The sequence below is a fragment of the Numida meleagris genome, chromosome 6 (assembly GCF_002078875.1).
Source record: "Numida meleagris isolate 19003 breed g44 Domestic line chromosome 6, NumMel1.0, whole genome shotgun sequence".
Classification (NCBI taxonomy): domain Eukaryota; kingdom Metazoa; phylum Chordata; class Aves; order Galliformes; family Numididae; genus Numida; species Numida meleagris.
In genome coordinates this window covers 3,880,732-3,905,183 of record NC_034414.1, presented here as the reverse complement: position 1 = coordinate 3,905,183, position 24,452 = coordinate 3,880,732, and the positions used below count along the sequence as shown (strand labels likewise).

Below are 24,452 nucleotides of genomic sequence, written 5' to 3'. Positions count from 1 at the left end.
AGGACAAATGTTTGTTGGTAGTTAGCGTTATGAAAGTTCATTTACATCACATTTTGTGAAAGAGGACCTTCCATTATGAGAAGCACAAAGCAGACTAAACCAAATCCCTATGATCCTGGAAACATTTTGTCGTTTGGAAACTTTTCTTCACCAGAAATTAAAAGAAATATATATATATATGTTTTACAGGCTATTAAGCTTCTTTCTGTAGTCACCTTCTGCTAGAGAACCCTGTTTTCTGGACCTTTCTGCTATTCTATAGTAGTAGTAGTGTAGTATATTCTACTGCATTTTCCCAACTTCTCCAAACTGTATTTTCTAAAAATGAACCTCATTTGTTAACTCTGAAAAGAAAAAAAATCTAAGCACACAAAATGACAATAGACTAATCTAACCATTAGCAAAGCTGGGTCATTCATTTGTCTTGCCTTGTGTCCCACTTCTCTGAGAGTGAGAAATAGAAGTTATTTCTGAGAGAGTCACCAATCCCCAGTTTGAGCAATTATTGCAAGCAATCATGCAACTAAATAGGAATATTTTCCTACTATGAGGCAAAAAGTCTAAAGCAGAAAGTATGAAAATATTAACTACAAAGTGAGAGATCAAAGCACCCTTCTTGCTCCCCCTCCCTGTGCTACTCCCAAAGGCTGTATTTCTTAAGGACCAAGCAAGTCTGCTTGCCAGTGGCAGCTCCTCTGAACCCTTTAAAATTATTTCACAAGCATTTCAGAAAGGCAACATTAAAAGATTTTTGGTTATTCAGTGATGTTTACAAATTCAAATTAATTTAAGATAGTTAGGCTATCAGGCATACTGGCATTCACCTCCAAATATTACACACAGTACAATCCCCCTGTTGACGGACAGAACACAAAGCTGCTCCAAAACTAGAACAAGACAACCCAGAAGAAATGACCGCTTTGCACACTTCAGAAAGAGTCTCATCACCTACACATCCACACAGCCCAGCCACTTCAAACAAATAGCAGATTGCCATCATTGAACCCAGATCCTAAGGTTTTTTCCATATCTAAGATAGCTCAGAAGGCAATTCTTTGATCACTTACACACAGTAACTGATATTTAAAAATCTATAGTTGTTAATAAAATATTAACTTTCTCTAATCAATATGCACACATCTATGAAATATTCAGCACAGGTACAAAAATTAGATCATAGTGAAGGAAGAAACATAAATATATTATTTCCTTGAGTATAAAATACACACAGATTAAAAAGAAAAACCAAGACTCACAAAAACCTTTGGCATACCTATTTCTCACTGTCAGAAAAAGCATATCAGACATAAGCACCATGAACTTTATGAAAAAATTCTTTTCAGCTTAACAAGCTTTATGTAATTTCTTTGTTTCAGAAATTAAGCCTTATTCTGCAAATCTGAAATCCAAGCTACAAATACAAGTTCCCACAGCAGATCAGCGAAGTGCTACACATTTCACAGCTATGCCAGTTGCTCCTTGGCAGACTGGTCTCATCCACCACAGCACACTGCCTTTCAGGAGAAAAACCCCCAAGTCACACATTTGTCAAATCCAAAGTAATAGACTGCAAGTCCTTGGCCTTTCTAGAGGTCTACCAGGGACATCCCTGATCCTATTCATCAGTTCTTAAATCAAAGCAGAAAGAATTTGGTACGCCCACAATCTACCCCTCAGAGCTCCTCTTCCACTGTATCTAATTTCTTTGTAAGAGTTGCATATGTACATGCTATACCTACATACACATATAGATTTTGGTCACACCAGGCTGTGCATGCCACACATCACAAGATGTACTTAAGCATAACAGAGGAGCATTTGAGCCTTTTTTCCTAACCATGCTAGTCATTATTTGCAAGCAGACCAGTCATAAACCCTGCTCATGCAGCAAAAGCAAACACTATATAGAATCTATCTGGCCATTAGTCATCCATGTGAAATTCCTTCTTTCTCTACCTGAACAATCTGCTTAGGCAGATTGGGTGTAAAAAAGGTTCTAGCAGGGAAAATAGATAATTCCTACCCAGCCAGATCAGCGCTGTGCTTGGCTAACCAGCCTTTGACAGCAGACCCACCCACGTGAATTCTCAGGGTCCTGGACTGTGTCATCCACTTGATTTACTGACCTCATGCTCACTGTGCCCCTTACCTGGGAATCATGCTTTAGAGCTCCTTCCTTGACACACATTAACAATCTTGCAGCTGAATGTGAAAAAGCTTGTGAGACACCACAAGTTTGGGAAGCACAGACCCAGACCTTTCTGAGGGGAAAACATCAAGTTACAAAAAAAACCCTTGGAATACTTCTATACAGTCCAGCCATTAACCTAAAAATAGACTTTAAAGATGGGAAGAATAAAACATATTCATGAAAAGATACTTTAAATATTAAAAAGACCTGCAAATAGAAAGGTCGAACTGTCCTCTGCGTTCACTGAGAATGTGACAAAAGGTGATGGTCTTAAATTATGGAGATTTAGGTTAGTCATTAAGCAAACCTTCCCAAATGGCTGAGTAAGTACTGGGAAAATTAGAAATAAAAATAAAAAATGGCATGATATGTGATAGCATATATACTAGCACAAATTGCCGCACCTAAGAAGTCATGTAAAAATGCTAATTGTCCCTAAGTCAAGAAATATAACTATCAGCACAATTTGCAGTCTGTTGTTTAATTAATTTTACTATTAATAAAGATACAGAAAATTGATGTGTCAGAAGGACTTGAAAGGATTACCAGCTCTTCTGGACAAATTAGAAACACATCCATGCCTCAAGCACAAGAAAGCACAAAGATCTTCAATAAACTATTTACCAGCAAGGAATTTAAATCACTGTAAGTATTACATTTTTTTTGTGCATCTTTTCCTCAGATTGAAAGCACTTAGGGGCAAATAATATGCAGTTCTCAAATGCCATTTCTTAAAGGAGAGAATTTTAAAAATGTTGGAGTTAAATCCAGTAAATGCAGGTGGAGTCGGGAACAACAGAATGTAACACAGCATTTAAAAAGTAGAAGACAGGGGAATAATTCAACTCCAAAGTAACAAAAGATGTTATAGAACTGTACTGAAAGAGGAAGGAGAAGATTTACGACATGAGGACTGTGTGGTTACTCAAGGCCTATGTTCATTGTGCTTCAATGAATTGCTGTTGTTACCTGTGGAAATATGAATCCTTTTTGGTGTAAGTCCGTGTTTTTCCCACATTGAATGTTTCAGACTCCATTTACTAGACTCTCCAGTGCTGCCAGCTGTCTCATCATGAGTTTGAGCTAGAAACTCCACTTCTCTGTACCTCAACTTCTCCTTTTTCAAAACAGCAATTAAATACTTATCAGTCTTCTAGGGATGCATTAAAAAACTAACAAATCTATGTTAGCACAGCTTTTTCTGACAGTACAAAAGAATTACCCTATTTAGTATTATTATAAACAATAATAGTATCGTTGAATTATTATAAGTGGCAAGAGTGAGCTAGTTCTCTCTCTACGGGACTTATCTAAAGCCAAAGTGAAAGCAGTTGAAAGCTTTCCTTTGAGTTGATGGGTTCCGAGTCAAGTCCTGTGCAAGTATCAGTCACCTGACATGGATTCACTCTTTTTGTTTTGCTGGATTGAGTGAGTACTCTTCTAGCTGTCTGCTGACTTGTCCTGCAGACAGAAGAAATGTTCTCTGATGCAGACGATACTCACTGGTGCATAGATTACCTGCTGCTGAACTCAGCCAACAGCCCTCTGAGGGACTCGAAACAAATGTTTCTCTATTTCAAGGCACCTGAAACTAAACAATGCCTTTCCTTCACAGTTCTGGGAACAGGGATGCTATTGACTGTAGTTGGAACAAAAGAATACTACCCAACCCTAGGAGATAATTCCTGTCCTGTCTCTTAGTAATTGACACATAACGACCTCAGGAAAGAAGGGACTCCAATCAGAGTATTTTGTGCCCACTGAGTTAATGCAGTCCTGGCATCAACCATTCATACTGACTAAAGACCAATCTCCAAATGCATTTGTAAATGTCCAAGTATCGCCCTGAAGATAAGCTACAGCAAGAAGACAAGCACAAAAATCAAGATCATAGAAAGATAATAGAGAATGCTTCAGAGCACTTTATATCGATGAATTAGTGTCAAATAAAATCAGGAGAGTTCAGATCTCACTGAGGTACTTACCCCCAGTAATACTCACCACACTAAACATCTGCTATCTAATCTATAAATGGTGACACATAACTATGACCTAAATCCAATTTGTACTTTCATAACGTTTCTTTAAAAATGATCTAGTGTGAGGCAAGATACTTAAGAACATCTAAAGAAGGTGCTTCCCCTGAACGAGTCTGAGAACTATTCCACTACAGACCTACCTTGTCTGCCTACTGACTCAGATGTCAGGTCTTCAGCTAGCAGACATGTCTGCTCTGGCCACCATGTGAACTGTGGTAATATTTGTTTACTGACCTCTGAGAGCACGCAAGACTTTGCACAGTGTGTGGAAAGTTCAAGTGCCACACAAACACACAAAAAAAGAACGTTTCTTGCTTGAATGCTAATTCACTTCACCAAAAAGAAAGAGGTAGAAAAGAGGGTCAGTAGACTGGATTGCAGTAAGAGCACTTTCATTCAGAGTGACTATATTATCTATTGGCTGCCTAACAGCTTCTGTTCAGGCCTTTTTCAAACACATGAGGCGGTTCTGGATGAGAGGCCAGCAACCTGCCCTTTCTGATTGCCACTTCACCATCCTGAAGCTTGCTGCATTATTAGAATTATTACGGGGTCAAATACACCACCTTGAACCTGACAGGTAAACTCCAGCAACAAAATTCTCAAGGCATCAATTTTAGTGATAGCAAACAATTTGAACAATTTTTGCCCTAACCGTAGCAGGAAATTTCTGCAGTTGAGTTACCTTTCTTGGATGGAGGAGGGGAAGAAGAGAAGAGCAGGAGAATGGGGCTGGTGGGTTTTTTTCCCCTTCAAATGTATATTTCACAGAAGTCCGCATCTGTCCATTCCTTCAGCATAATATATCTAGTCAATACGGATAGCTTAGTGCTTATTAACATAACACAGCATTTGCTAACTTAATTCAATGACAGTGGGGCAAAGAAACTATACAGTGTTTCATACAACAGAAGAACACACCTACACACACAGTTCCAAAACCAAACCAGAGAACTGATGCAGCCCACCAGAAATAAGAGTATCATATTTTTAATACAAAGTTTATAATACTTCAAAAAGCGTTAAACAAAGCACACATTTGAAACAAACTCCCCAACTGCTATATTAGAAGAAAGCAATCCAAAAACTTACTTTTCGACAAGCAAGCAAGGTATAAGCCTGAGGTAGTCAATAAAATGCTTTAAATCACTAGTTTCTAGAAAATGAGAGCATCTGGAGCAGCAAATCTTGCTGCCATTTTCAGAACGAGCAAGACTGTGATTTACCAGAGAACAGATAAACAACCTGTCAGTGTCATGGGAAGAGACTGAAAGAAGTTTCCCATTCAAGGGTGACTTTCTTAATAAAACTGTCTTTCACCGAACAACTTAATTAACATTCAGAGCTCAAAGCTCTAGGAACAGGAAAGCACAAAAACATTATTAATGTATCTTTCTTGGTGAATGTAGGTCAAAGCTATTGCTAGGCTGACTAACCTATCACAAAACGCCATGGGGTGAACCTCTGCTCACCAGGTTGTCTGCTTATGCGACCCTAATATTAATTATTTATGAAAATATTCATTACCTCATTTTAAATCATATTTCAGATTTTAACATAATTCTGAATTCATTCAGAGTATTTTTTTTTAGTAGCATCTTTGTCTCTAACAGCATTTTCTATGCACTCAGCACAGCTTCCAATACAGTAGCTGTTTACTGATAACAGCTGCAAGTGAGAGCTGTGGAGCAGGAACAAGCGGGGCTAAGAAACATTATTCAACAAATGTTTGGGGAAAAAGGAAAAGTTTCATCAACATCAAAACAGTAATAACTGGTTTGAGAATCATGAAGGTCTACGAGAAAATACACAGGAAGCTGAATATCCAAAACTCATAAACAGGCAAATTAAACATTTCATTTTGCACCTTTCAAACTGGCCTAGCATTTCAATATTCCCTTCATTTCTTTTTGAAAAGATAAACCTCCCAATATCAAACTGAAATACCTCTTTCAGTTCTAAATAAATGGCTTCCACGTATCACTGCTATTCGACTTCTGACAACAAGCCACCAGACCACAAGGGCTAGCAAGCATGGGACTGGCCAGCAACACAGGCCTATCTCTACAGATGAATTAGAGTCACCTTGATAAATTATTGTCCCCAAATGCATAGTTCAGTAACAAGCTAATTTTTCACTTAGTTTGAACAAAGAGAAAAATGAAATGAAATGAAATGGAGTTATAGCAATAATGTGTTTTGCTCGTGCCTGCTACACATTGGTGCCAGCATGAGGGGAAACTAGTTAAGTATTTTCCACCCATTTTATTTTTCTTCTATTGCATGCTTATTTTTAAATAACATTTATTATTCTAACATGCTATTATTTCTAGATACAACAGGCAATGAACCAAGCTTCTCCTCAGTTATGTTACATACTTGCTGTGCTTTTTATCTGTGATGTCAAAAAAAAAGTCATTTTAGCAAGATAATAAAAGCTGCAAGAAATATTTATCTCATTCATTCCATTATTTCTCACTTACATCCGTTCTGGGCTTTTGTTGTGTACATTCATTTAATGTTCACCGATTACTGTCAAGCAACTTGTCTTACTACTCTTCACAGGTTTGCTGTAAATCACAAATACCCTGCTTTCCAAACCATTTACATGCTTAATGATACTGCCTTGATGGAAGGAAAGGAACATTAGGAAATTAGTAACGCATATATGGAAAGCAAGTGTCAACTATCAAAACCACTTTCCCCATGACTGTGAAGGTCACTACCTCACACAACACACACACTGACAGCACAATTCAAGTTCTGAAACTTTCCTGGCATCTAAAAGATTAAGAAAAACTCCAAGGAGAAACATATAGCTATTTAGTATCAGCATCTCTCAGGAGGAGAGCAGGAACTTCCTGAAGTTTTTGGAACTACCTAATGATAGCTACAAAACATGCTGTCATCACAGAAGTCTACATTCCTATGACCTTCCCTAAAGAGGACTTGTGATATATATGCATTACAATGTAATTATTCCGGGCTGGAAATCATTCTCATACTGAATACTCCTTTGCCATCTTTTCACTTGAATGAATAGCTCACCCAATGCAATTCTAAACCTGATATTGTGTCAACTTTGCTTATTTCCATTTCAATAAATCTGTCTGATATTCTCCTTCTTTGCCAGACAGGTGCACCACCAAATAATCCCAAGATCAGCCTTTTTTTTTTTTTTTTGAGGGTTGTGATTGAAAGATGCCATCCAGTTCTGTATAGTTAGCCTAAGCACTTCAGTAGTTTCTCACATTTTTCTTAAAAATTGCCAGAGAAAGTTCCTTAAAAACCTGTAGATGGAAATGAGATCAAACTACCTTTACCTACGAATTTTTCAAACTCATTTTGTTCTATTAAGAAAGCACCATTGGATTTATTGGCACAGAAAGGACCACACTGCACCACTTTTCTAAATAACGTGCCACTGTCCTGAAGATATTATTTCTCAGCATTAACAATTTTCACACCATCTAACAATACATCATCAGTTTTGCCTTTGCATATTTATCTCAACTTTGACTGTAAAACGTTTCCTCCTGGATATTTTTGTTTCTTCTCACTACACACACAAGTCCTTTCCATGTCCTTGCTAAAAATCAAGCAAGACCAATGGTTTGGACAAGTCATTCTCCCATGAAGAAACAGGAATGGAGCTGTGGATTGAGGTGATAGGCACATCAGTGCTGGGAACCTGACATGATCTGATCTGCAGCTGTCCACCTCGCACACAAGAGGTAGGACACAAAGAGACATCTTGTTTGGGATGACAAGAGCACTCAGTCGCACCTATCGCAGGGCTTCCTGAGCCACGTGCCAGTTAATCCCAAGGGGCACACATGGAGGAAATGGATGTCACACCACTTCTATCTTACTTGTGAAGGTGGTCAACTAGAATATGGCTTTTGGTATGGCCCAGGGACTAGATAAAAACTGGGTACTACACACCACATACAGAGCACAATAACACCACTGATATGTATGTAAGAACTCACCTGTACACGAGAAATCATCCACTCGGACATATCCCATGACACAGTCACAGCGATAGGATCCAGGCAAGTTAACACACACAGTATTGGCATGGCAGTAATGCATCTTGGCAGCGCATTCATCAATATCTGCAGTGAGGAAACAGGGAAAGCCACAGTCAGGCTCAGTTACGTTAATAAGATGACACAATATTACAATAAGAAAAGATAAATTTCATGTACAACTCTAAAGGCAAAAAATTTAACTCCAGCATTAAAGAACAGGGCAAGTTTAGCTGGAAAATATTCCTTAAATTAGAGGTAAAATTCCTGCATCACAGTACTGAGTTCTTTGTACTATTCTTCACCAAAATTTAATAATAAATCTTATTATTCTAACTGGAGAAGTAACACATACTTTTTATTATTATTATTTACAATTTTTAATAATTAATGCAAATTTAAATGCATAAAATTGTATCATAAATATGCTACAGTGAAAATGTTAACTCTGTCTCACAGGTAAACTAAATCACGAAGGCATGGTAACTTTGTTCAACATGCTACTGGTTTTTGTGCTGAACAGATGCGGCATGGTGATGTTTTTTAAGGGTAATTAAGAGAATTTCAAATAGGGAGTTGATCAGTGAGTACTCCGGATGTCCCTGAAACTAACTTCAGCTGCAGCAATTACTGATCAGCACTCTGTGCCACTTCCACATCCCACACCAGCAGAAGATCAAGCCAGTTGCCTGTAAGCCCATTTTCAACCTAATTTACATCATTCCAATAGAAAAGAAAAAAAAAACATTACTTTGGAGTGGTGGAAACTTTGCCTCATATTTCTGTTTGCTTGAGCAATCCCTATTGTAAATCCAAAATTCAAAATTATTATTTTCACAATAGTGAGTCAAACCCATCATTTACTAGCCTGTCTAAATATCCTGTAGTGATGCTGTAAAATCTTCCCTCTTCTTTTCCCACAAAACCAGGTATTATACTGAAGAATTCTTTCATTTTTTCTCAGCAGGATAGATTTTCTGCTTAGTAGCACAGATTTTTCACCAAGTAATTCATGGCTTTCAAAAGATTAATTCTAGTATTACATATGTTCACGCAAAAGAAAAAGAATCAGACTCATTTTTCCCCTATTACTTTCTCGCTGTTATTGATCGCTCACACTCAAGAAAGACAATAACTGACAACATATCTGAAGAGCTTCCTTAGCTGGTGGGGTTCAGATGAGGTGGCTACCCCACAATGTTCTCCTAACAGCTCTACAAAGCCACACATAGACCATGCTAGTGTCTCCCACCTCCCTCATCACAATATCCTCATGGAGATGCAAAGGAAACGCTACTTCCACATTTAACACCAGAAGGGGGGCAGTCATTAACTGTACAAACACTGTAGCTGCCTAAACTCAGGAATCCCATTTAACCTCCCTAAACAGCAGCAGCTGCAGTTGAGATGCAAGCACATTTTTCGACTGCTGAAAATGAAACATACGCCAGCTCTGCTTACACCTCCTATATCACAGTCACCTGTCCAGTAAGAACTATGAGCTAACTCACTTCACATTGGTCACCGATAGCTGTCAGTTGGTAGTGATCTCTGGCTCTTACCAACTTGGGCTGAACTAGAAATGACGGTCTGGAGGCAAAAGACTTTATATACCACTGCTTTTCCTGTTGCAGTACCGCTGGATTAAATGAATTTTAAGAAGTCAGGAGCATCAACACACAGAAGATAAAAGCCAAGAAAAATCCTCCCACATGTCTTGTTATCACACCACCGAGTGCTACAGCCACTTGGGAAACGCTCAGGTGTTGATGTGTGTTCACACTGTTCTGCTTGCAGACTCTTTGTAATAGGCTTTTGGAATATAGCTTTGAGGAGTTTTGTTCTTGCATATCTAATAATCTTGCTTTTATGCAAGGGAGGAGTGGAACAAAAAGATATCTGAAAAGAAAGCTATAACATCTTAACAGCAACAAATGCACTTGAAAATTAACCTGATGCGTTGCTATCTCAAGCTTTCTCACTGAATTCACTGGACAACAATCCTCCTCTTTCTTCCCCTGAGAAAAGTAAGAGGATTATAACTTGCAAAGGTGAAGGAATCTGAACTTTGACTCACTGCAAGCAACACCCACGTTACTGTAACACAAAATATGAGAATTCACAGGTATAAACAGAAAATCCACAACCTATATGAAAATAGCACTGTGTGAGAATTTCTCAAAAAGAGAAGAGGAACTTGAATCGACAACCAACTACAAAGAGAGTACAACTGAGAACAACCTATGCTGGGTTGCAGAAGAAGTCCTTGAGTCCAGGCCTAACAAGGAAGCAGAAGGAGCAAGAGATCCTCCCCTTCAAAATTTGCTCATTTATTTAACTCTTTTCTAAATGTTTTCCTGTGCATTTTCCAAATACCCTTTCAGAATTTCACATTTTCTTCTATGTTTGCAGCAATCACCTTCAGCTGATACACATTTCCTTTACAAAGAATACTGAGAGGTAAAGACCAGGAGCAGAACTTTCTTATTAAAGTCTGTAGGGCAATGCTGAAGCTGTTGCTCTGGGCCACACTTTTACAAATACCTGTAAAAGGTTAGGTATTCATCACAAAAAGCTTTGGGTTTTTACTTAATATTGTTAGAGTAAAATCCATAAAGCACACAGTGGTATATATCAGCTCAGTTGTAATGGATCACAAATTGTGATTCAGGTGTATAGATCGCTTGTTGCATTTGAAATATTAGAGCTCATCTTCTACTGGTCTTTTGAGGTGATAAAAATACATTATTAATGTTTCTCTCCAGACTGGTGAAGTAGTTTGTTTTTCTTCTAAAAATGTAAACTTATGGTCTTTAAAATGAGACTTGACACACCATAATGATTCACATATCGCCAGCTTCTGTCTACAGAAGCTAGTTCTTTGCAACAACAAAGGCATTTATTTGGGCTTCAGTTCCTCTGTAAGGACTGTTACGTTATAGGGTGGTAGGTCTGGTGAGTGCTGTTCTACTGGCTTCAAGCTTCCATAACAGTTACTGAAATAGGGTTCATTGCCTGTACAGACCTCTCTCTACTGCAGTACTCACCTACTCTACAGCTAATCAGCTACCACCATTACTCCTTACAGTTCTAAATAGTGTTCATTAACTTAAAGGGAAATACACATATGTTACCTTCTATTATCGGTACCAGTACACCCAGCAACGCTCAGAGTACACTGGGACAACGCTCAGGAAAAGTACCTCAGTGAGTACACATGCTTAGCACCTGGTATGCTTTTTGTTGCACCAGAGGCACTTGTCATCTGATAGCAACAGAAACAAGGCAAGATGGAGAGGAAAAAAGTTGAGTATGCTTTGGTATGCAATGGTTCTGCCTCTCTCTGACATATAAATCAAGATTTGAGGCAAAAAAAATTGATGTTAAGTGATTTTATTTCTATAGGAAATCTAACTAAAATAATATAAACACTTTTGATCCATGTATTTAAAGTAATTAGCTTATTAAACTATAAAATCCAATAAAAAAACATTTGGTGCATGTCCACTATGTACAGGAGAAAGAAACAAAAAAACAAACTCAATCCTTGCTGCATCAAAAAAGGTGAACAGGAAAAACAAACACTTCAGATGTAAAGACATCCTAGTATTTAACCAAACCAAACCACTGTTAAAGAGATTTTCTCATCTACAAACATACTTTAAAAACTTTACAAACTACTTAAACCTTTTTGTGTTCCATTTGGAATTCTATCGCTAAATATTTAAACACAAATTACAATGAGAAACCAAATCGCAGCTAGAGTATCTTTTTATCATTTGTCCCCTCCAAACAAAGTCATATCTTGCCAAATTAATCTCTGCTGTGAAGAGGACATAATTCTTCTTAATAATAATAATAACTCCATCCCTTTACCCAAGAGGTGAGACAGACCTACTATTTTTTAAGCTGCTAGTCCCTTAATAACCACAACCGAGCCACAATTTGAAACAAAACATCTGTAATAGCAGATCACTGCTTGTATACTTTTACTAGCAATCTATTTGGACATCAGCATTGTCATCACCCATTATTTGGGGCTTCATTTGGACATAAGCACTGTCATCACCCATTATTTGGGGCTTCACAGTTTCAGTAATGGAAGACAGTATTATTCAAATGGAAGCAAACTGAAACAGTCTTCCAGAGCACTAACAGATGATGCATAAGAATCAGAATCAACTACTTCAGTCGCAGCTCTCTCGTAGTTACTTGCTGTCTGTTTGGGGAGCAATTTTTCCTAATTTAATTCTAATTTTTCAAGTACTCTGTAGAGAAGCATGGACAGAAAATGAAAGACAGGAATGAAAAGACAGCTTTGCAGAAAGCTCCAATCTCCAATTCATGATTTCTCACTAGAAAACATTATTAATGGTAGGAGAGCGACAGTTAAGTTCTCGCAACCCTGCCCCTCCTTTATTATTAGTTACTGTTTTTTATTGCTATGCCATGGTTTGAATTGCATTAAAATCCTAGTTTAAATAATCTGGATTTTTTTTAAATGTAGAGACAACATGTGGTGTTGTTTAGATGGTACCAAATCCTAAAATAAATTCACAAGCTGATGGAGTCAAGTAAGACAAAGTTTTCAAAATAGTGAAACACAACAGCAGTGGAGCAGAAGAGAGTTCTTAAAATTTCAGTTACCCTACGCTTATGCAAAAATGAACACATGCTGTTTTCACTCCACTGATTTAGCAGTTCCTTGTACATTATATTTACTTTTTGTTCTTCAAATTCTCCCTGATTCTGTCCTCTCCGGCTCTTATCTCCTTTCCACTGCTAGACCCACCTGACTTCAGCTCTTATCTTTATCTTCCTGTCCTATTCTCTGTCCTCATTTGCATGCATCTAACATACACCATACCTGAGATTTTTACCGTGAGCACAAGGTTGGTTTCTCAAACTGTGCGATGCAACCCTCAGCAAAAAGCTTGCAAGGAGCCGTAAAGCACGAGAGAGCAGCAGTCAGCAGTTCCCTGTGAGCTGGCAGCTCAGCTCCTCTCAGTCGGCCAAGTGGGAAAAGACTAGTTCCTGGCTGCAGACGTTTAAGATAATCTTAAAACTGTTTACCAACCTGGACTCCTTGATGGCAATTCATCTCCTGCAAGGCACAGGAGCACTGAGGGACAGTGCTGCTGACCAGTCAGAGATCAACAACCCAAAACAAAAGCAGATAAGCCAAACGAAGAAATCTCTTTCAACGAGGCGGAGAAACATTACTCTTAACATTCTAAGTAAGCCAACTAAAAAGCCTTCATAAATTAGGGCTGGTGTAGCATCACCTGGGAATCCATAAACAGTATAATAACTATCAGTATAACACCAGAAAGTACTATCAGTTTGAGAGCTTCATTAAAACGATGCCACCTCTTCCTTCAGGCACAGTGTAAAAAGTGCTTTACGCTGATATACATATAGTTTACGATCAGGACAAGAGTATCAGCATTCCATACCTGCTCTCTATCAATGTAATTGCCCCCCTAGGGATTGTAACTGTATAACTATCAGGTTAAATACACAAATAAGCATTGAAACACACATGCAAATCACACTTGAACAGTGACACTTTCCAGAGAAGAGAAGCTAAATTCTGAAGTAACGCAACATTACTGAGAAGGACAAAAGGATGTCCAAGTAAATCCATCTCCCACCCTGCCTCTTCATTTCAGTGCTTTTAGGCTTAAATTCTTCTAGCAAACACACTCTAGAAAGTAACTAGTCATTCTCAGGAAGCACTTCTTTGCTACCAATTTCTCAGCTACATTAGTAAAGTGCCCACACATCAGTCGTATAGGAATGTGCTTGTTTCCTAAAATCCCTTCTGGTAAAATTCAGTCAGGCATTAAAATACTGCCTACTAGGCACAAGACAAGCTCCTCTTTACCATCCTTGATAATGCTTACATCAATACACAAATCGTCACTCTCATTGCTTTGTGTTTGTTCATTTTGCCTTAAAAATGAAAATGAAAAATCGAGCTTTTCATAGACCGAATCTTCACTAAAACGATCAACTCTTTGGAGACAGGATATTTCAGCTACAGTAATTTTTCCTATCAGTCCTCAAAATGTCACAACCCTAAAACTGTGCCGGATTCCTTAAAGCTTGCTCTCCAGACTATCTTGTGTCTAACTATCTGTCTAGTCACAAGATTTTCCTTTTATGATTCTACTGAATTGTACTCCTCTCTCAGCCAAACTTAAAACAGAATTCCACTGCTCCCTTGTGCTTTCCACCATTAGGCTGGCAATTTACACTGCATTATTAAATGTCTGTGTGGTTGGTTTGGGAGGATGACACCCCCGCTCCCCCCCCCCCCCCCCGCAAGAGCCTTCAGATTTCCTAGGATAAAAACTGAAGTTTCCATTAGACTGAAATTGCCATAAAAGATCATTTAAATCCATTAGAAAGCTTCCATTGATGTGTTAGCATTGAAAAAAATAAAAGTAATCTGTTGTTTTTAACAGAAAGGAGCTGTTTTCTTAAACTCTCAATGAACGATTTCATTAATTTGATAAATACATTAATGGAAATGTTCATTATCTTATGTTATTTTTAAAAAAATATGTGCTGCTACAGCTTTTAGGGACAGACAGTTGATAACTTACTCAGAAGGCATCTCTGACAGTTGAAAATAAGTTATTTTTAAAAATGTGCAGCCAGAATTCATATATGATAATACAGCTTAGAGAACACAGGTTAAAAATAATCACAAAAAGCAGAACGGAACATTTGGGGAAACAGATTTTGGCCAACAGCAGCATCTCACTCATTTGTTCAAACATGCCAAAGAAAATAGCAAATACAAGTCAAGATTCTACTTGTAAAGATCAGCCACTCTGATGTTTTGAACAGACAGAAATCCAGAGAGCTTGACCAAGGATTATTCTGCCTTTTAGTACTTTCTTTTTCCTTTTTAATTATTCTCTGAAAATATACTGATACTTGCATTTAGACTACATGGCAATACATTAGGCTACAAAGTGGTTTGACCGAATGGCTTTGGAGCTCTTTCGCTAACTAGAAGGTATCAGGCAAGCTACTTTTCAGTTCAGAGTCAGTAGGCCAGGAGGATTCATAACTTTTACCTAAGTTAGTGTGTCTTTCCAGCCACTTTCTGATCTCTTGGATTCAGCCAGAGTGGATCAATGTCTTTGAGAGATGCTCTGCCTTAAGGAATTTGTGGATTCTGCAGAACGTTCATAACGTCCTCTCACTGACATTATGGCAAACAGAAAGGTTCTTTATCAACAAAGGTGTTTTAAACAAACTCAGGAATACCAGCAGATACTTTAAGAAAAAAATCTCTATTTCTGGGAAATGACCTGGTCTCTGTCAGGAGAAAAAGCAGAGAACACTTACATCCTCTCAAGCACTATGAAGACTAAAGAGTGCGATGTCACTGCTTCTGGCTATAATGAGACAACTTCTACTAAAATGGAATTAATCCCACACAACCCACTGGCCCCACAGGTAGTTTGCTCTCAGAATTTTGCAGGAGCAAAATTTTTGCAGGAGCAAAGCTGAAGCAGTTGTCCACCCTTTGGTGGAGAGTAAGCATGGAATTTCACAGCATACAGAAATCTTTCTGTATCGCTTGAGAATAGGACTATGTAATGAAACTCTACCTCTACCAATAGTCAATGCAATCTCCTTGACAACGTTACCAAGGATACTGCAACAGGTAAGGGTTAAATTCAGGGAAAGATAAAAGAAACTCAATAAAGGACACAATTCAAGTATGATGCATTTTGAACTCTTTTGTTATATAAATATGAAATTTTATGTAAACTCATGTGGCTCTAAATCCTATGGTGTCAGTTTGCTCTCTCAGCTGAGAAACTGATTCCTGTCGTTTTTTGGAGATGGTATGTTCTGTAGTTCATGTTATAAATTCATTCATTCATCACGCACACTTACAAAGTTAGGACATAATTACATTTGTACACATTACTTATTCTTTCAGAATAGAAGTTCTGCAGCTTCACTGCTGTCATGGCTTTGTGATTTTTGGTTATTGGTATTTCACATCATAACATCATGTAGTGGATACACCTGGTTCTCAGAAGAGAAGGACTACTACAGTCCCCACGGCACTTTGCTCCTCTGTTACCATTTTCCAGCCGGAGGGAAAAGATAAAAGCTCGCAGTATAAAAACTTGCAGATCACGAGACCTCGTCCCTTTTTCCGCCCGTCTCTCGTCTTGGCAGCACCTCGCTCTCCAGCCGTCTTATCGTCGGTAGTAGAGTAAGGCCTACCTTGATTTTGGGACATTCTCTCTCTCTGTATTGGATTTATCAGCTTAAATTGTAATTATATTGTATTATAGTGTGTTGTTTTGCATTCCGATATTTTATTTAGTAAATTAGTTTGTTTCTCCTCAGATTGTTGCCGCTGTTCTTTGCTCTCAGGGCCATCTCCTTCCCCTTTTCCCCTTTTCCCTTTTCCCGGGGCGTGGACCCGTGGATCCCCCGTCCCCTTTGTCACAGAACCGGGCCGAACGCCCGTAAACCGTTGACAACTGCAAATGCTAGTACAGGAATAAATAATTCCCACACATGTGATAAGTCAGATGTTGGGATACCCAAGGTTCATCCTTGTCAGCGTTGTAAATGACTGCATGGCTATAGTGACACATATCCCAATAAAGAAAATATTGCTCAACTTCAACACAGTAATGTTTGGCAGCTCACCAGAAATGAAACACTATACAAAACATGAAAAGCTACTTGCTTTTCCATCTTGCAGCAGGTAACAGCAGATTAAAGAAAAAATATCATGCTATTCCTCCCTAGGCCTTCTAGATATCTTTCTCTAAAGTGGGAAATGTTTTGGGAATCTCCTAGCTGCTGAGGAGAAGATGGTGAAAAAAGCAAGGTTCATCACAAGGCACATGTGAGAAATTCTTGCCACCGAAATTAATTCCATAATCCTGCCTGTAGATTACAGCTGTATTGCCACAGTCCATCAGCAGGGCACAGTTCTGGTCAACTGCAAGCTTTCCAGTTTAGAATCAACAGTTTGATATTGTTAGTCATTACTCCCTTGCTAAAACACTAAGTATGACAACAAAGCTCCGATCCACACCATGAACCTCCAATGAGCCTATGCAGACAAACACGTCAATAGTCTGGAAAGTCTATTCACTTACATAAATGGTACTTACCAGTGCAATGCAATGTGCCCATTCAGGACATGGAGTTAACTGCTTTCCAGGGCTAGAACTCACAACAGAAACCTCAACAAACTACTGCAGGGTCAAAAGAAGGAAGAGTTACACATAATAAATCTAACCAGACTATTCTCCCTCAGTACTTAGTACCAATCTTCTACTCATCTTTCTTTTTCAACGGTTCTTAATACACAAGATTTCATTCTAAATCTAACTACTGCACGCTTGGCTGTAAGAGTTACCGTTACATAAGTCTACATCAAATAAAAGGTTATGCTGCTACTGCTCCCAAATTTGTTACAATGCATTAGAAAACAAAGCAATATAATCACCTCATTCTTACAAAAATAGTTCAGTTCCCTTGAAAGACTGCCTCTGGTTTGCTGATTAAATAGATGTACTCCCAAAGTCCTGCTTGCTTTAGCTTTGATTTCACCTACTAAAGAAACTTCTTTGGATCTCAGTACACACTGATAAAATAAGTACTGTTGCAGGAAAAGCTTTGCCAGATTTCTGTTATATATGCATTTCCTTATTTATTGTTATGCTTTAAATCTTTCCAAACATTCTCAGCAATTCTAGTAGACGCTATATTGGAACGGGGAGGGGGGAAAAAAACATTGTTTTACTGTAATCTTCCATTCAATCACACTAGCCAAGCAATAAGATATACTGAAATAAATCCATCCTTTTTCATTTACCTAATACCTTGCCTTCTCAATCCCTTCTATTCTATTTTACTAATGGCTAAGAGTGAAAAATGGATTACCATATCAAAATGAACAATCCATTCCTCATGCTGCTGTACTGAGAGCAATTACATTAAATACCTGGTTCCACCAGTGCTTGTCTGATTTTGTATGACATTGTCCACTATTTTTGCTTCACTGCTCTATTTTTACACCTAATACTCTTACCTAGTTTGCCTCCTCCTATCCATGTCCTGCAATATTGACTGGCTTAATCTTTCAAATCCACAAAAATGCTATCTTCAAATGATAAATTGGAGAAGGCTACCCATATAATTGATCTAGAATCTCTGTGCCCAGAGCAACCTTTTACTGTGGCGTTTTGAAGGACACTACGTCTCTCTGAAAAATTAAATGCTGATGAAAACTGTGATGATTTTTGTGCTTCTTTACCATGCCTAAAAATATCTAAAGTCCCTAGAGAAAGGATCCCACATTCTATAATGACTTTTAATAGATACCGTTACAGTAAATGAGACTTGTGGCATGTTAACAGCAACATTCCATACATAATTAATACTTTGCTGTTTTCACACTAGAGTAATTTGCTCACTCAATGATCATTTCTGCAATGCAAAGCAGCTCACAGGTAACAGAAAAATACTCTCCCATGTAGGTAAATACACACATTGCCACATCTTCTCTATTTGTGGCCTTCACAACACTATTTGTACTTTCCTAAATGTTCTCTGAGTGTCTTTGTAACCAATACTTTCCACCATCCCTTTTTTTCTCTGCCCAACTCTTCAGAAAAATACACGTGGAAATATTGAACTTATCACCATTTTTAAGTTGGTAGCTATGTTACTTCAATGGTGCAGAAGCTAAACCAGGTGGCTTAACATGAGAGAGAGTTTGCTGATTTTATTTTCATGGTTCCAGACTATTTCATCTTAACTAGGTTCCACAAAAGGTTAGAGCCAAATGTCTTATTCAGGTAAGAAAATTACAGACAGCTGCAAAGCATTTTTTTTCCAAGTATTCCCGTAAGCCATGCTAAATAATTTTCCTTGTTCTATGCCCTTGTTACGCAATCTAGCCTTATTTTTATGTGCTTTTCAAAATTTAATTTATAATGTGAAAATAAATAAACAAGCAGACATCAGCAGAAGATAAACCTTAATTTTAGGTATTATCAACAATTTTTTCCTCATAAATATAACCTTAATTGACATAACTGAAAAATGCAAGATGTATTTCTCATCATAGCAAATATGATAATGGTGTGATTTAAAGCACAAGTTACTAAAAGAGGCATTTCTGCTTTGGCAATTGCAAAAATACTGCATTCCTTAGGCATAACCTGAGGTGAGCTAAACAAGAAGAGCAGTAAAAGGAAAAAAAATCTATCCAACAGATGATCATAAAAATACCCTTCACCTGCAACCCTAATTCCTGCCTCAAAGCTTAGTACTACATTTTATTTTAATTGCTTTGCTTTTGGCTATGAAGCTGAAATGGTGATTTAATGCTTTCTCCTTTGATAACGCAGTCAAAGTTTAGCTGCAGTTAAGAAATACAAAACTGGGACACATGCCCTTACTCTTCCATTTAAAACAGCAATGAACCACTGTATCCACTACCATAATAAGGAGTCGGTTTATATACATATATATATAATTCAATTACACCATCTCTATTAAGAAAAAAAATTCTAACCTGATTTCATTGGTGATTCTGCATTGGTTGCAAATAAACTATAACAAACGACCAGTTTATTTACCACCAAGTTTGTCAGGCATGACTTACCTGCAGGCAAGTCTTGCCTGATAAACTTGGTGGCCTTTTATGATGGAGTTACAGCAACAGTGGATAAAGGAAGAGCAACTGGTGTCATCTACCTGGACTTGTGCAAAGCGTTTGACACTGTCCCGCCCCACATTCGGGTCAACAACTTAGAGAAAAATGGATTTGATGGATGGACCACTAGCTGGACGGTCACAGAGAGCTGTAGTCAACAGCTCCATATCCAAGTGGAGACAAGTGATGAGTGGTGCTACTCAGGGATAGTTGCTGGGACCAGGGCTATTTAACATCTTTGTAGGCAACACAGACAGTGAGATTGAGTGCACCCGCAGCAAGTCTGCAGACGACACCAAGCTGAGTGGTGCAGCTGACACGCTAGAGGGAAGGGATACTATCCTGAGGGACCTGGACAGGCTGGAGGTGGGCCCATGCCAACCTCATAGAGTTCAACAAGGCCAAGTGCAAGGTCCAACACATGGGTCTGGGCAATCCCAAGCACAGATACAGGTTGGTTGGAAAATGGATTGAGAGCAGCCCTGAGGAGAAGGATTAGGGGGTGTCAGTTGATGAAAGACTCAAACTGAGCCAGCAATGTGCTCTTGCAGCCCAGACAGCCAACAGTATCCTGGGTTGCACCAAGAGAAGCACGACCAGCAGGTCAAGAGAGGTGACTCTGCGCCTCTGCTCTGCTCTCATGAGACACCACCTAGACTTCTGTGCCCCGTTCTGGAGCCTCCAACACAAGAAGGACACGAAATTGTTAGAGCAGGTCCAGAGGAGGGCCACAAAGCTGATCAGAGGGCTGGAGCACCTCCACTACGAGAAGGGACTGAGTGAGCTGGGGCTCTTCAGCCTGGAGAAAAGAAGGCTCCAGGGGGACCTTATAGCAGCATTCCAGTACCTGAAGGGGGCCTACAGGAAAGCTGGGGAGGGACTTTTTAGAAGTGCGGGTAACGACAGGACAAGAGAAAAATTGCTTTAAATTGGAACAGCATAGATTTAGACTAGATAGGAGGAAGAAATTCTTTACTGTGAGGGTGGTGAGACCCTGGAACAGGCTGCCCAGAGAAGTTGTGGTTGCTCTCACCCTGGAGGCAATTCAAGGCCAGGCTGGATGGGGATTTGGGCAACCTGATCTACTGGGAGGTGACCCTGCCTGTAGCAGGAGCCGGGAGGTGGAACTAGATGATCTTAAAGGCCCCTTCCAATCCAAACCGTTCTATGATTCTATTAAAAAAAAAAAAAAAACAGAAAGATAGCACAACTAAGCAAGCCGTGGATAGAAAGTCAATATCAAAAAGCAAAGCAAAAAAGAATCCTCATATCCAGCATTTTATACTACTCTCTTCTCTCCTCCTTTTATTATATTTTTATTAACAGCAACGTAGCCTAGTCACACTGAAACAAACAGCATGAAGTCATCCACATAGTACTGCCAGACAGGGTGCTGTCTGCTTTATGAAAACATACTGCTATTGCTAGAGACATCTAAAAGCCAGGGTGGTGATGACTGTCAAAGTAAAGGTGTTCCATGTAGAATTCACAAGATTACAAAGACTGTACTTGGAAGCATCTCTGAGACTGGTTTTCTTAACATAATTTTCTGATTTTTATTGAAGAAAAACTGATAATATAAAGCTTATGTCAGTGAAAATCAGCATGTCTATGTGGTATTTTCTATATGTATAGGGAATAAGTTCCATATGGGAAATACCAGTTTGCAGCTGCCAAGAGCAGAGAGTGAGCTGCAACTGGTAGGACTTGGTCCTCTAATGCGCCTGGCAGCTGCAAATTACCATGCAGGCCTCGACAAAAGTTTATTCAAAAAAATCACACTTCTTACCCTAGCAAGTATCTGCATTAATGTATGCTGTGTCACTAATGCGTGCTCTGTTCATTTGTTACTATCTTGGGTATCCACTGCATCCCTACACTGTTTCTTGTCTGTGTAGCTATTGCTGCAGCATAACAGCTGTCAAAAAGCTCTTAGTCCACAAATATCTCACACTGAATGAGAAAAGAGTTGAACAACCATTACTGATTTCAAATGCTGTGCTCTGTTTATACAAGAGAACCTGTACTTGCAATGGGCTTTCAGTGAAAGGGTAAATGGACTCACAGGCGATTAATTCAAAAGCATCTGGCAAAAACCAAGCAGAAAGGCAGGCACAGGAGGAGAGGACAAACTCTCTAGTACACAGACAACCCTGTGGAGCTGTACAGAATGTCCTCCATGAAGGCAAAGACCATGAAAACCTCCTCATCTACTCACAAGAGGAGTAACAGCCCTCTTAGGACTGGGATAAAAAGGAAAGAAGGGAGAAGTCACTGCCTATTTTGATTCTTAACATGTACCCTTTGAGGGAATGCAAAACTCCTCTCTCAAAGAGGTTGAGAGTTTAAGAGGAAAAAAAAAATATCTTAATGTTTAGGAAAAGAAAGAAAAAAAAGATAGGAAACTAAGCTAGGGAGGTAGTAAGGGTCTAGATGTTAGGACAAAAAGACCAAGGAGTACGTATGTGGAAACAGGGAGCAAAGAGGACAGGCTACAGTTTCTGGTGATGGGCTGTAAAACAAGGCTGAGATGGATGCATAACAGAAAATAGATGAACACAAAGCATTCCATTTCCACAAGTCAAAGCTTTCTCAGTAGAACGAGACATTCTAATTCCTATTTCAAGGAGGAAAAGCACTCCTGGATTAAGAAGGAGTAGAAAAAGAACAATTGCCGAAGCAAAGTCATCGTCACTTAGACCACGTGGCTTTCTGCAGAATTTTCAGGGAAGCACACATGAAAATAAATATTAGTATAAATCGAAAAGAAAGGTTGTAAATACCTCCTCACCTTAGCCTTTAGTTCCTCCTCTTTGAATATATAGTGATCCAGATCCTGAATTAGCACCAGCTTTATATTTAAGTCCACTCAATCTGACTTCCTTTTCCAGGCTATTTTAACAGCACATAGCTATGGTTCATTTTCTCCCCTGCAGTTTTTAGCACTTCTCCTCTGCAAACATGTCGCCTTTATTCCACTGTCTCCTACAAGACAGTTCTTGTACATGGTGTCTTTGAATAATGAGCAATACTCTAACATCTTTTTTCTCACATAACACCTCTCCCAGATCTACGCAATCCTTTAGAAAACTTAAAACTCCCTCTGCTCTTGTGGCACTCCACACAAAAACTGATGGATCCCTATCGTTAACTACTAGTCTCCATAGTAATGGCAAATCAGATTTGTAAATTTCACTTACCTGTCTGGACCTACAATTGTATCTCTGATTATTGGTGTAAAACAGAGAATACATGGAAGATTTGTTTACAATTGTGTCTGTGAAAGACACCATCACAGGGAAAAAGTGTAACTGTGGCATATTCCTGGGCTTGCTTCAACTAGATCTACTGCCAGCTCCTGGAGCCACGGTCAAACTATGAGGTAGAAGCAGTCCTGTGGCTTTAATTCCACATATATCCAGGACAAAGCATGGTATTGGCTAGAGATTCACTATATCAAAGTGCTACAATTAGGTATACCACAGAGGTTACAGTCTGGCTAAAAAATAAAAACTGAATTTATCTTAATACATACTCCTTGTTTTATTCTTATCATTTCTGGTTTAATGGGATTTCTGTAGTAGTAAAAGCAGTACTACAAGTAGCACTTCTAAGCAAACTCTCTTATTTAACATATTTTACACTAAGAATTTTATTCCCTTCAGACTGTGAAAAAGTCATCTAAGGAATTGTATGACTTGAGTACTTAAAAACAACGAATCAGAGACCCATTTAAGATGGCAAGGCAAATTCAAGAATTTTCAAGTTCCCCCTGCAAGAACTGTGATAATAACTGCCATTTTAAGAGCTGACAGATGCAATTTTAATTAGTTAGGCATTGTTTTTCATTAAGGTGAGTGATATACTGAAATCCTACTGAGTCACAAAAGCATCATTTAATACAACCCTGAATGCAGCCTCTTTGAGACAGTTCATTTGACATTCTATTAAACCAAAATAGAAGTGTAACTACTGTACCTAGACTGCATCAGTATTTCTGAGTACAATAAATGTCAAGGGAAAATTAGTAATGCAGAATAACAAGATCTCTATGCAGAACACATGCTGCTTTCTCAGACAAAACACTTATGATAAAAAAATAGTTTTTGTTTTTAAAGTCATCCACCTTCTTCCAATAAAGAACAGTTTCTTGTCCTCCTGTAGTACTTTCATCAATCCAGATGTGAGTGAACTAATCTACTGGCACAATAGACCAATCAATCCTGTAACCTAACAAAGATGAATGTACAGAAATTCCTCCTTAAGTCTTAGATTCTATTTACTTTACAGGAGTTCCTTAGTTCTGCTTTCTCATTATCTTTGTGACCCCAAAATATTTCTTATGTCTAGTCCACTATCTTGAATTCATACAAAAATTGCACTCTGATTGTTTATTCCTCTACATATTTGAAGACAGTTATGATCCTTCTACACCTTCAACCAAGCTATCTGCATTTAACTTTTGG

The 24,452-nt window shown here is 38.6% G+C and overlaps 1 protein-coding gene across 1 annotated transcript in view; it reads right to left on the bottom strand.

Moving 5' to 3' along the window:
* NELL1 (neural EGFL like 1) overlaps positions 1-24,452 on the bottom strand; it is a 286,742-nt gene that overhangs the window by 130,481 nt on the left and 131,809 nt on the right. The window contains exon 13 of the mRNA XM_021402069.1: positions 8,223-8,348. Within this exon, the coding sequence (XP_021257744.1) occupies positions 8,223-8,348 (126 nt within the window). The remainder of the gene's footprint in view (positions 1-8,222; positions 8,349-24,452) is intronic.